Raw genomic sequence first — 14,708 nt, 5'->3', positions numbered from 1 at the left:
AAGTATATTCATCTCTTCTTACAATGGGCCTTTTTATAGGCATAGGTAGCTCCTTAACTAATTTCTAACAACACCCATGTACTCCTAACAAATAACCAAATATCTCATAACAAACTAATATAAGCCTATTATAATATTACCCCTTTATTATATCCCTATCACAATATTACCCTTCTAATCCTCCTAAGGACATGACAGATGATTGAAGAATCTAAAAAAAAAAAAAAAACTAAATAAAAAATCTAGGGTGCTAGTATAAAAGCAATCTAAAGCTAGGGATCTTAAATAAAAAAACTCACCTGGTTGTTCTTATTCTGGTTACTGTTGTATTTATCTTTAAAATACTGGTGAATATATATAAATGTATACATTTCTAGTTGAACCATGACCCTTAATTATGCTCCAACTAAGTGTACACCCTCGTATTGTATATGTAGGAAACATTTTATTGCCTAACCTACCCATGCCACTTTTTATGTACTTGTACCACATGTGATAGATCAGATTTTTGTATAAGAGATTGTCCTTGAATTTGAGTCTATGATGTGAATTAATGTGGATGAGGATATTAGATATGTTAATGTGTTAAAGCTGGGAAGAGAAATGTAATACACATTTAATTGAGATTAAATGATGTATTAAGAGCGAGAAATAATTAACGCAACTTAGAGAAATGAGAATTTAAAGTTGGGTTAATTAGTTAAATGTGGAGTAGGTATTCTTGAGGCATGTGGAGATTTAAATGTTCAATACCAAGACCTTATATATTGAGTCAATATTATGGTATATAAGGTCTATTGGAAAGTTAATGGGTAATTGTGGAAGATTAAAATGAAAGTCATTAGATTAAATGAGATGAATGGCGTGCCACTAAAATATGAGATTAGTGGGCAAGATGAATAAAGAGCACTGGCTATAGTGAAATCAATGGTTGGAAATAATATAAAATGGAAGATGGCAGATTTTGTAGAGAAAATTGTGGGCAAATAAAAAGAGAAATAAAAGTAGAAATTATTTAGCTTCTTGAGGAAGTTAAACTTGGTGATGCATAATGATGTGAAATGACCATGCTGGAAAGATGACCAAGATTAAAGTTGTAAATTTAAGCCATTAGATTTAAACATGATCAATGGTTAAGGAATTTTCTAGCAATTAAAGAAAATGGAGAAAATAAAAGAAAATACGAAAAAATATTAGTTAGCAGTTGGGATGAATCCTACCCATTTGGATTAAAATGAAATCAAGGATAGGATTAGGCCTTGGGTAGAGGCTATATATAGAGGCAAACAAGGGCACTTCTATTTAAAAATAGAGGTTTAAGCAAGATCAAGGCTAGATTTGCATCATTAAACTAGGGTACTTTTGTTTAAATAGCTTGAAAGGAAATATGGATTGCATGCTTGATTTTCATGACAAATGTGATAAGATGCATATTTAAGCAAGACATGGCTTTGGATGATGTACATAAAAACATGAGTGCGAGATTCAAATGTATGGATGTGAGATCTTGATGTAGCGTAGGAAGCGATTTAAACTAGTTTCACGTTGAAACTGAAGACAAAATCAAATATAAGAGAAGAAATATGATATTATTCTAAAGCTGCTTTTTAATACTTAGAACAAGAATATTTATAGGCTAATCCTAAACCTTAATTCACTAGGAAAATGGATTCCTAGCTGAATCAAGAAGAGAAAAACAAAGTCAAATCCTAACTAAAGTAGAAAACTGAAATTCTAATTGAAGGATAAAACTAAAAGTAAAATCCTAACTGTAGTAGGAATGTGAAAGGCTCATCTGGCTTCTTTCGGACTCTTTTGTGTTGGATGTTCCACGTTAGTCCCCTCCACTTAAGAAAAACCCAACCTCGAGTTTTCATGAAGATTAGGGTACGAGGGTTTATCTAGGAATGATAGGTATAAAGATCTGCAACATTGAACATCTTGGATATACCCATGAGTCTGGAAAATCTACGACATAGGCATTATCATTGATCTTCTTCAAAATCTTGTAAGGACCATATTTTTGGGCTGTAACTTGTTATAAGTGCCTGCTGGAAATCTCTCCTTTTGCAGAAACACCAACACATCATCTTTAACTGAAAACAACTTCTCTTTACAATGTCGATCAGTAGCTTGTTTGTCCTTAGAGTTAGCTTGTTGCAACTTCTGCTTCACATCTTCCTGCACGGTCTTCCACTGTTCTCCCATATGGTGAGTAGCTACGTTGATTCCTAGATCCTTTGGAAGCTTGATTAGATCCAAAGCATGCTGCAGTGACTTCTGATACAGGACTCAAAATGGTGATTGTCCTGTGGCACTGTGAATAGCATTGTTATAAGAAAATTCTGCCTGTGCTAGTGCTAAATCCCATTATCTAGGCTTATCACCACAGATGCTTCGAATGAGGTTGCCCAGAGCTCTGTTCACTGCTTTTGTCTGCCCATCTGTTTGAGGGTGGGTTGTATCATCCGCATGTAAAGGACTACTTCTTTGAAGAATAATTTAGTAATACCATTCGCATTAGCAGTCTTCTTGCAAGGGATGAACTGAGCCATCTTTGAGAACCTATCAACAACAACAAAAATAGAGTCCATACCTCGTTGAGTTCTTGGTAAACCTAACACAAAATCCATTGATAGATCCCCCCAAATAGCTTTAGGAATAGGTAAAGGCATGTATAACCCTGTATTCTTTGACTATCCCTTAGTAGTTTGGCATATGTAGTACCTTTGTGCAAATTTGGTTGCATCCCTCTGTAATTGTGGCTAATAAAAATAATCACTAACCGCAACAATGGTTTTATCATGACCAAGATGACCAGCTAGACCCACTCCATGCAAGTCTTGAATTAGCTTTTCCCTTAGAGAGGAACGAGGTATGCAAAGTTGATTTCCTTTCATCAAGTACCCCTCGTGAATGTGAAAATCATCTGTAAGTTCGTTGCTATTGCACTTCCCCCAAAGAACTTGGAAATCCTCATTTGTTACATACAAATCCTTCAGTCGTTCAAAACCCACAACTTCTGTGATCATTGTTAGCAATAAGTCTGCTTGTTTGCTTAAAGCATCTGCAACTTTGTTCTGCACTCCCGACTTGTGCTTCAGTTTAAAAGAGAATTTATTCAAAAACTGAGACCACCTAGCATGCGTATCACTGTTGATTCTCTTCTGGCTATTCAAGTACTTCAAACTTTCATGATTTGAGTACAGAACAAATTCTCACCCAACCCGATAATGCTCCCACATTTTCAAAGCTTAGACGACATAAAAGAATTCCTCATCATATGTGCTCCACTTTCGCCTTGGTTCACTCAACTTCTCACTGAAATATGCTATGGGCCTCTTCTCTTGGGACATGACGACCTCTATGCCTACTCCACTGGCATCACATTCCACTTCAAATAGCTTGTCAAAATCTGGTAGCGCCAATACTGGAGCAGTACACAACTTTTCTTTTAACACAGCAAAACTAGTGTGGGCTTCCTCTCCCCAATGGAATTTCCCCTTCTTCAAACACTCGGTTATGGGTGCGGTGATGTTACTAAAGTTGCGTATAAAACGCCTGTAGAAAGTTGCCAGTACATGGAAACTTCGCACCTCAGTGATAGTTTTTGAGTTTTGCCATTCTCTAATGGCTCAGATCTTTTCTTCATATCCTTTCAGCACTATCAATAAAGCCCAAGAATAGGAGTTTATCTGTCATGAAACTACACTTTTATTGGTTCACACACAACTTATTCTCCTGTAAGATTGTTAGCACTTCCCTCAAGTGCGAAAGGTGCTCTTGCTCGGATCTACTATAAATTAGGATATCATCAAAATATAACAACAACAACAACATATCTAGCCTTTATTCCACTATGTGGGGTCGGCTACATGAATTCTAGACTTCCATGTATTTATGTCTTTTGTCATATCTTCATTTAGGTCCATACACTTCATATCAAACTTTAATGTCTCTCCCAAACTCTTATTGGATCTACCTCTACCTCTTTTTTTGACTAATTGTTCCATTTTATCAACTCTCCTTACAAGAGCGTCTCTTAGTCTCATTCTCACATGACCAAACCATCTTAGTCTAGTCTCTCTCATCTTCTCCTCAATTGGCACTACTCCTACCTTATTACGAATAATCTCATTTCTAATTTTATCTTTTCTTGTATGGCCGCACATCCATCTTAACATCCTCATTTCTGCTACGCTCGTCTTTTGCTCATGTTGGTATTTGATTGCTCAACATTCTGAGCCATACAACAAGATTGGTCTTATAGCTATCCTATAGAATTTTTCTTCAATTTTAATGGGATTTTACCATCACATAACACCCCCGATGCATTTCTCCATTTTAGCCAACTTGCCTTAATTCTATGTGTGACATCCTCGTGAATTTTTCCATCTTTTTGAATCACTGATCCCAAATATCGAAAATGGTTTTTTCTTTATAAGATTTGGTCTTCCAATTTTATTATAACATCCTCCACTCTTGCATTCTTACTAAATTTACATTCCATATATTTTGTTTTCTTTCTACTTAATTTAAATCCCTTAGATTCTAAATTGTTTCTCCACAACTCAAGCTTAGTGTTCACTCCTTTTACTTCATCCACCAACACTTGTGTCATCTCCAAATAGCATACAACATGGCACCTCTGTCTGAATGTCTTTAGTGAGTTCATCCATTACTAAAGCAAATAAATATGGACTTAGTGCAGAACCTTGATGCAGTCCCATTGTAATTTTAAATGGTTCAGTATCTCCTCTTCATGTTCTGACCCTTGTCTCTGCATCGTGATACATGTCCTTAAAGGGTTGTATATATGCTTTTCAGACTCTTTTCTTCTTTAAAACTATCCATAATACTTCTCTAGGGACCTTATTATAGGCATTTTCTAGATCTATAAACACCATATGCAGGTCCTTCTGATGATCCCGATACCTTTCCATTAGGCGTCTCAGTAGGTATATAGCTTCCATTGTTGACCTACCAGGCATGAAACCAAACTGATTTTCCAAGACCTTTGTTTCTTTTCTGAGCCTCTGCTCTGGGGGTGTTCGCGGTGTGGTTTGGCCGGTCTGAATCATTTTCAGCACGCCAAACTGTTAGTGCGGTTTTTCAGCTAAATCAGACCACGGTCTGGTTTGGGTTCGGCCAAACCGCGGTTTGAAATGCTACTTAAAATAACTAAAAAAGATATTTAAAAATGGTAAATAAAGACACAAATATTGGTAAATAAAGACAATTAAATGTAAATAAATAGGAGCAAAAAATAAAGACAAAATAGTGTAAAAAATAAATAGGATGGGGCTGCCAATTATTAGATTTTTATAATAATAATTTTTTTATAATTTTTTTTTTTATTTTCCTGGAAACCGAACTGCCAACTGTGCAAACCGTAAACCACGCGGTTTGGACAGAATCCAAACCGTTTTCGACCGCCAAAAAAAAAAAAACTGATCGGTTTGGTTTGGTTCGGTTCGGTTTGGCCGGTTTCCGCGGTGCACCGGTTTTTTTGAACACCCCTAATTTGCTCTATTACTCTCTCCCAGAGTTTCATGGTATGGCTCATTAACTTAATTCTTTTGTAATTTTCATAGTTTTGAACGTCTCCTTTGTTTTTGTATATAGGAACCAAAGTACTCTTCATCCACTCATTTGACATCTTTTTTGATTTAAGGATCGCATTAAATAACTTCGTTAGACAGGAGATGCCCTCTTCTCCCATGCATTTTCATGCTTCTATTGGTATATTATCCGGTCCCACCGCTTTATGATTTTTCATCTTTTTTAATACTTGCCTTATTTCATTTGAATTTATGCGTCGATAAAATGTATAGCTTATGTTCCATTCGGAGTTACTAAGATATCCCAACCTAACTCTTGTGTCGCCACTAGTATTGAATAATTTTGTGAAATACTCCTTCCATCTCTCCTTAATCGCTCCCTCATTCACTAATACATTTTGGTTTTCATCTTTTATGCATTTCACTTGATTTAGATATCTTGTTTTTCTTTCTCTTGCTTTAGCTAATTTATATATATCCCTTTCTCCAACTTTATATCAAGTCGTTTATATAGATTCTCATATGCTTTTGATCTTTCTTTACTTACAGCTCTTTTTATTTTTTTGTTTCTTTATAATTTTTTAGAGTTTCTTCATTGTTACATTGATATACAGCCTTATAGTAAGTTTTCTTATTTTTAATTTTCAATTGTACCTCTTCATTCCACCACCAAGACTCCTTTATTTTAGGGGCTCTACCATTTGTCTCTCCAAGGACTACCTTTGTCGTGCTTCTCAGGGCATTAACTATTTCTCTCCACATTTGGTTTATTTGTCCTTCTCCATTCCATTCCCTTCTATCCTTTAATTTTTCTTTGAAGATTCGTTGTTTCTATGACATCCGTGACTTAAAACATGCTTAAAAATAATAATAATAATAATAATATTCTTATGAACTTCAAGGTTTAGCGCAGACGAAAACTTGAGAAACAAAACTTTTATAAACTTAAGTAAAGTTTCGAACATAATAAGATTTAGAGCATGTTTCGTGTAAATATAAAGTTTGATACTGAAAACATGGCTTCAATAGAAGAAAGAAAGACTTAGCAAATATAATAGCATCCATACCGAGAAATCCGGATTTAAAATGAGACTTGACTCTTTTCATAAACTTATATAAGTGTCTTGACCCAAGAATCTATAGAAGGGCAATATAGTAATAGGTTGATAATAGTTGTTAGAAGATATTTTAGATATTTTAGCAATTGGTTAGAAGCACATGGGTGCTGTTTTGCAGTTAGTTAGGAGCAAATATGCCTATATAAGGCTATGTAAACGGATGGGATAGGATATGCTGAAATTGATATTGAATCTCTGATTTTTCTCTCTACATTTCTCTCTAAATCTCCCTTCCATTTCTCTCTATTACTCTCTCCCTTTCTACTGATTTCTTCCCCCCATTTCTGCTCCATTTCCTCCTCCAATCATTCTGTTATCAGTTCTCTTTCAATTATGATTTCTTCTCCAATTCAATCCCTCCCCAATTACTTCTTAAACCTGTTATGAACCCTAGGTTCATGACAATAAGCTTTAAGGATATACGGTGTAGCAATAGTGTAAATCTATCATAAGAGTGTAATATTGAAAATCTTTCTAATACAAGAAGAGAGAAACATCATTTCGACTATTAAAAATTAACTTCAAATAGCCACCACGCTCCACGTCTATGTTCCGATCTCCTCATTCATAATCACCTGGGGGTGAAAAATATGGGATGAGATTCATGCGAGTCTCAGTAAGTACAAGAGAACCATAATATGTATTTAAACAAGTCATGACATAACATAACATATCATATGGAGACACGAGAGGTTCCACCAACTTGCAGGGGTAAGAACCCTCGTGCGTAGCGCTACCGAGCTCCGGTCTCGAAACTTGCGTGAACATAACATAACATGAGGGACCACATAACATAATTTATGGGTATGCTTAAACATCATAAATAGTTCACAATGTACTTATCTCAACTTGGTTGGACGAGATTTGAATGTTTAAGGCTTCACACCTTATCGGGTTTGTTTTTCTGTAGACAAAATACGTATTTTCGTGAACTAACCCTCACATAACCTTACATGGGATTGTAGGTAATTAAATAAGGGGTTGACATGTGAAATCTCATGGAAAAAGGGGCTTTCACGCGCCCCAAGAAGGTTGGCCACGCGCCACCTCCTTCCTTGTTTCGAATTTTGCACCCTAAAATTAAAAATGCTATAACTTGCTCATTTTTTATCTGATTCGCTCTCCGTTTGAACCTACGGACTCCTCTTTTCGTGCTTTATGACCCCATGGAAAGAAATTTGACCTACCTTTTCGGTTTCTTTTCTGTTTTCGCGGTTTTCTGATCAGGTCTCCCTATCCTTTCTGCTTTGCTTTTTCTTTGATTTTTCTTGCACTTGCTTGTTTCCTTTCTCCTTAGCTTCACGTGGCCTTACCTCATTCCCTTTATATAGCCTTTAAATTCCCAAATCCTCAAGATTTCACTTGGCCTCCAAGTTACTCATTTTCCACCCTAGTAATCATCACAACTTTGAAATTTTTCCAATCTTCTCAAGCAAGCCTCCACTTCTTCCAATCATAGGCCTCCAAATACACCTTCAAGATAAGCCCTTATCATCTGCTTCCTTTGCAAGCAAATCCTAGCCAATCCAAGTTAAGTCTTCCAAGTTAAGTCATCTTAGACTTTTAGGGTAAAATCAATCATTACAACCATTCTTCCTTTCAAAGCTAACCTTACAACTTCCAAGCTAAGCCATTCTAAGGCTTTTGGTATAAGCCAATCTCTTTCTTCCAAGCTAAGACATCCTAAGGCTTTTGGTATAAGCCAATCTCTTTCTTCCAAGCTTTATATCACAATTTAAAATTCTTGGATATTACATATTTGAACTGAGAAAGGAAATAAACAAAATCTCGGGTGTTACAGTTTCTCCCCTTTTAAATCCCACCACCTAATTCTTGAATTTTGTTTTATGTAATTTTTTCCTCTTCCAATTTCTTACTTGGACGTCAAGTATTAAAAGTCTATGTTGAGTAGTCAAACACTCTCCCGGTATCACATTACAATCCCTACAACATAACCAATTCTCTTGTCTCATGAGGAAGCAATCTATTTGAGTGCTTGATGTGACATTTTTATATGTGATTAAGTGTTCGTCCCGTTTTTTGAACCTAGTATTGGTTATGATGAGCCCATATGCCATAGCAAAATCTAGAATAGATCTATCCTCATTATTAATTTCCCCGAATCATACCCTCCATGTACCTCTCTATAGCCGTTTCCATCTCTACCCACGTGGCCATTTAAGTCACTTCCTATAATCACTTTCTCTCCTATTAGTATCATTTGTATGAGTCCCTCTAGGTCCTCTCAGAATTTTGCTTTTATCTCCTCACCTAACCCCGCTTGTGGTGCATATGTACTAAAGATATTCATAGTCATTCTTCGTAGACTAACTTTCACCATAATAATCCTATCCCCTATTCTCTTTACATCCACTGCCTCATCTACTAAGCTTTTATCCATAATAATCCCCATTCCATTTTTTGCTCGATCATTTCCTGTGTACCATATTTTATATCCAGTTTCTGATAAAGTTTTTACTTTTTTCCCTACCCATCTCATCTCTTGAAGGCACATAATATTAATCTTTCTCCTAATCATTACATCTACCACTTCCATAGCTTTGCTTGTTAATGTTCCTATGTTCCATGACCCAATCCTTAATCTATGATTTTGGTTTTGGCCTTGACTTTGAATTTGATTTTGATTTTGATTTTGGACTTAGCTTCTTTACCCTCATACAACCCCTCCTTAGTCTCAAAGGCATTTTCCACTCATCTCCTAATCTAATTCAAATTTGATGGTATCCACTTCTCAAGTCTAATTTTGAAAACCACTTAGCACCATGCAATCTGTCCAACATGTCATCTAGTCTCAGAATTGGGAATTTCTACCCAACTGTTATCTTGTTAATTGCTCAACTATCTATGCACATCCTCCAACTACCATCTTTCTTTGGAGTCAACAATGCTGGTATTTGTACCCATCTTTCACTGGGAAGTTCTAACCACTTACAAAATGTTGTAGACTGTGTCTCACTTTATGGTGGTTGCAATTTTAATTTTGTCAATTACTGTTGGCAATTCTTCTATTCTTTATTATTTATGGCTTGAATCAGTTGTCTAGTGCACACAGGAATTTGACTTGCACTAAAAAGTTTACATGCTACATGTTAACTGCACATTTTCATATTTTGAGTTTAGATCAATCGACTTCTCCTTGAAGATGATTCCGCTTTAGAGAATCGTAGTTCAGAGTACCACTCCATCATTAGGGAGTTTCGTGCTTTTCTTGCTGATTGCAAGGATGTGCTGGATGAGGCAACCACAATGAAACTATTAGAAAGGTAAATTTTATTGTTATAATGTTGACGAACATGGCAGTTAAATTTTGCATTCAACCTATTTATATTTGTATACTCTTTTCTGTGTGGCTGTGGTTCTTTTCTTGGTTGACTATTTTTGTTGAAGCTATAATCTATTTACATTTTCTGGTTAGTGTAATGTGGAAGAAATAGCATGAAATATGGTGTTTTTGAATTTTTTATATGTAGATTTTTTTAATTGTTATAGGGTCTTAAACTATTACCAGGTTGTGGTAGGTGGTTTTATATAGTAATTGGTTTTTAGTAGATCTTTTGAGGTTTATAAAATGGATTATTGGGGAAATATAAATTACCTTAGAAGAATAAAAACATTCACGTCATTTTTACTCATTGCACAATCCATAAAAATACTTAAATTAGGCAAGGCACATCAATGTGATACCTGAGTGTACACAACTGAGATTCATTGGAGACACCAATGTGATACTGTAATTTTCTCAAACTTGTACGGTATTCGACTTCTTGATCACGTTTTCTCCAATAAGTGTCAAGTGATGCACTCTCGTTGGTGCAAAATTTGAGTAAATTTTGTTAATGAAGTCATTAATATTCTACAGGCAGCCTATTATTTTAATTATTTTTCTATCTTAATTCTTCTTTCTTTCTTTCTCCTTCTAGGTTTCTTCTTCTTCGTTCTTAGGTTTTCAAGATCAATTCCAAGCATAAATTGGCCCAGAATTTCAGTAGGGAAAACTTCATCGTGTTCAAGCCCAATACAACCACCCTTGGTAATAGATATCCAATCAAGCTTGGTCTCCAATCTATGGACATGATCAGCCACTTTCAGATTGACATAACTAGTAGGTGGACCTTGGAGTCCAATGGATGGACTATCCATGTTCGCGACTTCTGTTAGTACTTCATTACTGTCCAATACAAGTAAGAAGGGCAGATCTTCAGCCATTGTTGCTGTCACTATATCCCCATTCAACCCACAACCATGTTTTGCTGCAGAAATATCAACAACACCCTCAAAATGCAGCAATGGAGGTTTGTTTTCTTTCCTTGAATACTCATACCAAGGCTGTTTGTGAGCATTAACATTAGGAGATGCTGCAACTTCACTTCCTGCCAACGATTGCTCAATCATTGGCACCTGGCCAAGTGTTTCGGCACTAGTAAGAGTGCTTGAGAGGCTGTCAATTGATCGAGTGTCATCCTCCAATCCCTTTTCCTCACTTTTTTCTTCCTTTGGCTTCTCCATTTGAAGAAACTCCTCTTTGTTGAAACTTCCATGATAGTCATCAAAGTATTCGGTGGAAAAACTATAATGATACTCCTTAGATAGTATCATTGCAAACTCTTGCAACTTCTCGCGGAACATTCGACCAAATTCCTTGCATTCTTCATGAATCCCATTGCTTGTTCGTTTGTCCCTGTTGCTGCCCTCTGGAAATGCAGCCTTCTTTGGCTGCCATTGAGGCTCTCTTTCAGCTGAAAATGAAGTATTCTTGAGTTGCAATTGAGACTCCATGGGACTCCTCCGTGCACTACTCCTCCTGGCCAAAATCTCACTGGCTAGAAAAGCAATAAGCCCAGAAACAACAACTCTTTCCATCCTAATTACCTTCTGTAACTGCCTCACCCAATCACCTCTAAAATTGATCCAATAAGTGGCAAATTGCAGCCACTATTATGCTTCAAGACCAAATCTATTGTAACAGTAGAAAAAAATTGCACACTTACAGCAACTTGATCAGCCTCCTAAAGTCCCCTAGGCCTACCAATTCTCTTGACTCGCCTGCTGCAATGATTCCCTATACCTGCTGGAATCGCCGTCGGACTCGCCTTATCCAACCACTCAATTGCACTTCCAAAATCCAAGCTCAACCATTAAGAAATTGCCGAGAGTCAACTGTATTCCTTTCGCTCTTCGGAATTCCCCAGATCGTTGGAATTCACTATTGGAATTGCCTGGGATGCTCGCCTCCCTTGCTCGATTGTGCTGCAACTAATAGAATTCTCCAGAATTGAGAATTTGATGGTTGCAGTAGTTTAGGAATTACAATTCCGCCAAATCTGCCACATTGCCCAGCCTTGAAAATAGACGCAATCCACATGCTCTTCTACTTGACAACAGTTGTCGACCCTTCCTTCGGAGACGCCTTGTCTGTTCATCCTCAAGCTCTGACCAACACTCCCTAAATTTCAAACCGAGAGCCACCAAATGCACTGTCAGCACCACTTGGCCAAGTCACCTCCAGCACAGCCTCCCAAATAGATCGACTTAGTTATTCAATCCATTCCTTGTTGTGTCTAGGATTGCTTCCTGTGATCCTTTGCGTTCAGCGGCCTTCGTCAGGGGAACTCCTTCCAATCCCGATTGGGCGGTATTTTCGATCGGAGGTGTTCAATCTGTTCGCCCAGACTGCTGGACTCACCTCGGGTCCTTCCTCTAGTTCTGCCCAATCATCGACCGTTGAAAATGGCCGCGACACCCACTGCACAATCGCCAGACCTACTGCAATTAACTCGGCTGCAACACTAACTTCCTTGCCCGACCAAACCGTGATCGCTTGGAACTCCTGCACCAGTCGCTCACGCCATTCGCGACCCACCTGGATGTCCACGTCACCTCCTTCGGCGGACTCCCCCACCAATCGCGAATTCTCCTCTGTACTGATCGATGATGGGCTCAAGTCCCGTGGATCTTCGATTGTCTGTTCGTTCATGGATCTTCTACTAATACCTTCAAATTTCGAACAGAAATGACAACAAATAATCGATCGGAATTTACCAGGGGAATCGTTGGGGCTGCTTGTCGTGGATTTCAGAAACCTGCCGCGCAACTCTGCTTCTGAGGTCACCCTCTTGAGTCGCACTATCCTGCCTGGAATCGCCTTGCTTCCAGAAAATCCCTTCCGATACTCGCTGGATGGTTGCAACTCTAAAAATCGCTCCAAGTTCTAACAGCGATTGTCAAGATGCAACAATCGCTTCCAGACTAATTCCTTACTCACTGAAATGTCAGCTCTGAATCGGATCAGAAAAAACCTCTCAACAGCCAAGAAGCACTGTTGGAATTTGTTTCCCATGATCAATTTACAGTGAGCGAATGAACCGTTTTCGTCGAAATCTCAGTCGAGAACCAACACTAATCATCGTTCGCTTCACGCCATCACCGTCCAACACTCCAAATCTGCTTCGACTGCAATTTCCGATCACCCTAAACTGCTCTAGGAGTCGCTAGAAGCTTTGTCGGAATTGCCTGGCCCAGTCACCTTCAAATCAGAGCTGCAACAGAATCACAGCCGAGGATGGTACAGCTCTGATACCAATTTGTCATGATCCTAGGGTTTAGCTTAGGTCTAGAATGGAAATCGGAAGGTTCCGATTCATTTAAAGTCAAGAATAGAATGTATAGGGGGGGATTGAAGAAGAATGGGGGAGAAATTAGAGAGAAAATGAGGGAGAGCAGAATAGAGAAATGAGAGGGAGATTGTAGAGAAATTGTAGAGAGAGAATCAGATTTCTTTAATCAATTCATGCATATCCCTCCCCTCTTACAATTAGCCTTTTTATAGGTATAGCTAGATGCTTAACTAATTTCTAACAATATCCTAACAGCACCCATGTGCTTCTAACAACTTGTAAAATATCCGTAACTAACTATTATACCTTATTACAATAATGCCCCTTTATTACTCTTAAGGTCATGACACTCCTCTCCTTCCTTCCTTAGCACAAACATTGGCTAGTGTCTCATTTAGGGACGACAAGTCTTCTTTCCCAAATATCTGTACCCTTATTGCATCAAACTCAATGTTTAAACCAGCAATAAATTCATAAATCTTGTCTTTTTCAACAAACCTTTTTAGAAGAGTTGCATCCTTGTTGTAGGTCATCTTGATGCACTGATAATGATCCATCTCTTGCAACACAAAGTTTGCAGGATATTGGAGCATTCAATGATTGATCGGTTTCTGTGCTTTGTAGCTGAGATTTTTGTTTTAATCTCATAAATCTGGTTTGCATCTCGAACTTTAGAGTAAGTCTGTTTGCCAGCATCCCAAATTTCTTAAGTTGTATTTAAGAACGTAACAGTATCACTTATCTCTAGAAGCATTGAGTTCCATAGCCAAGACATTATCATAGAGTCTTCTTCATCTTGAGCCTCAAATATAGGATCTCCTTTTTTTAGTCCAGTGCTGAGCAAATGGCTTAACTTGCCTCTTCCTTTCAAGAATGTACAAACTAGGTGAGACCACTTCAGATAATTCTTACCATTTAGCCTATAGGCTGCCTGGATGTTTTGTAATTCTCTTGTTGGATTAGTACTTTTGTTTTCTCCGCTGATAGTTGCTATACTGGTGCTTCAGATGCATCACTAGATTCTGTTGTGGTAGACATGGTTTCTAGATGGATCACTCTTGATCTCTCGAGTCAAAAATTGGGATAATATTTGATCTTGCAGTTGTACAAGGCTGCTGCCAGGCTTAAGAACACAAAGGATGGTAATATCGATTTCTAGGAAATAAGCTGCCTATATTCTGATACCATGTTAAAACATAGGCAATGAAAATCGTATATTATTCTCAGCAAACTAGGACTCAATATATATAGTTTTGGAGATAAACTACCCACTACGTAAAAAATAGGAACTACTATCTAACCACCTAATATGAAACCAAACAAAAAAGATAAGGACAACTCAGTCCACTGCCAGATCAGACTAACTGAAAAACAACCAACAATCTGAATGATGA

At 37.5% G+C, this 14,708-nt stretch overlaps 1 protein-coding gene across 5 annotated transcripts in view; it reads left to right on the top strand.

Annotated features, from left to right (window-relative positions):
• The window catches only part of LOC127806050 (vacuolar sorting protein 18), a 105,019-nt gene that overhangs the window by 50,001 nt on the left and 40,310 nt on the right, over positions 1 to 14,708 (top strand). For all 5 annotated transcript variants that reach the window (XM_052343025.1, XM_052343026.1, XM_052343028.1 and 2 more), the window contains one exon: positions 9,821 to 9,963. In XM_052343025.1, coding sequence (XP_052198985.1) covers positions 9,821 to 9,963 — 143 coding nt within the window. The remainder of the gene's footprint in view (positions 1 to 9,820; positions 9,964 to 14,708) is intronic.

Source organism: Diospyros lotus, chromosome 7 (assembly GCF_014633365.1).
Source record: "Diospyros lotus cultivar Yz01 chromosome 7, ASM1463336v1, whole genome shotgun sequence".
Lineage (NCBI taxonomy): Eukaryota > Viridiplantae > Streptophyta > Magnoliopsida > Ericales > Ebenaceae > Diospyros > Diospyros lotus.
This window is presented reverse-complemented; position numbering and strand designations above follow the sequence as displayed.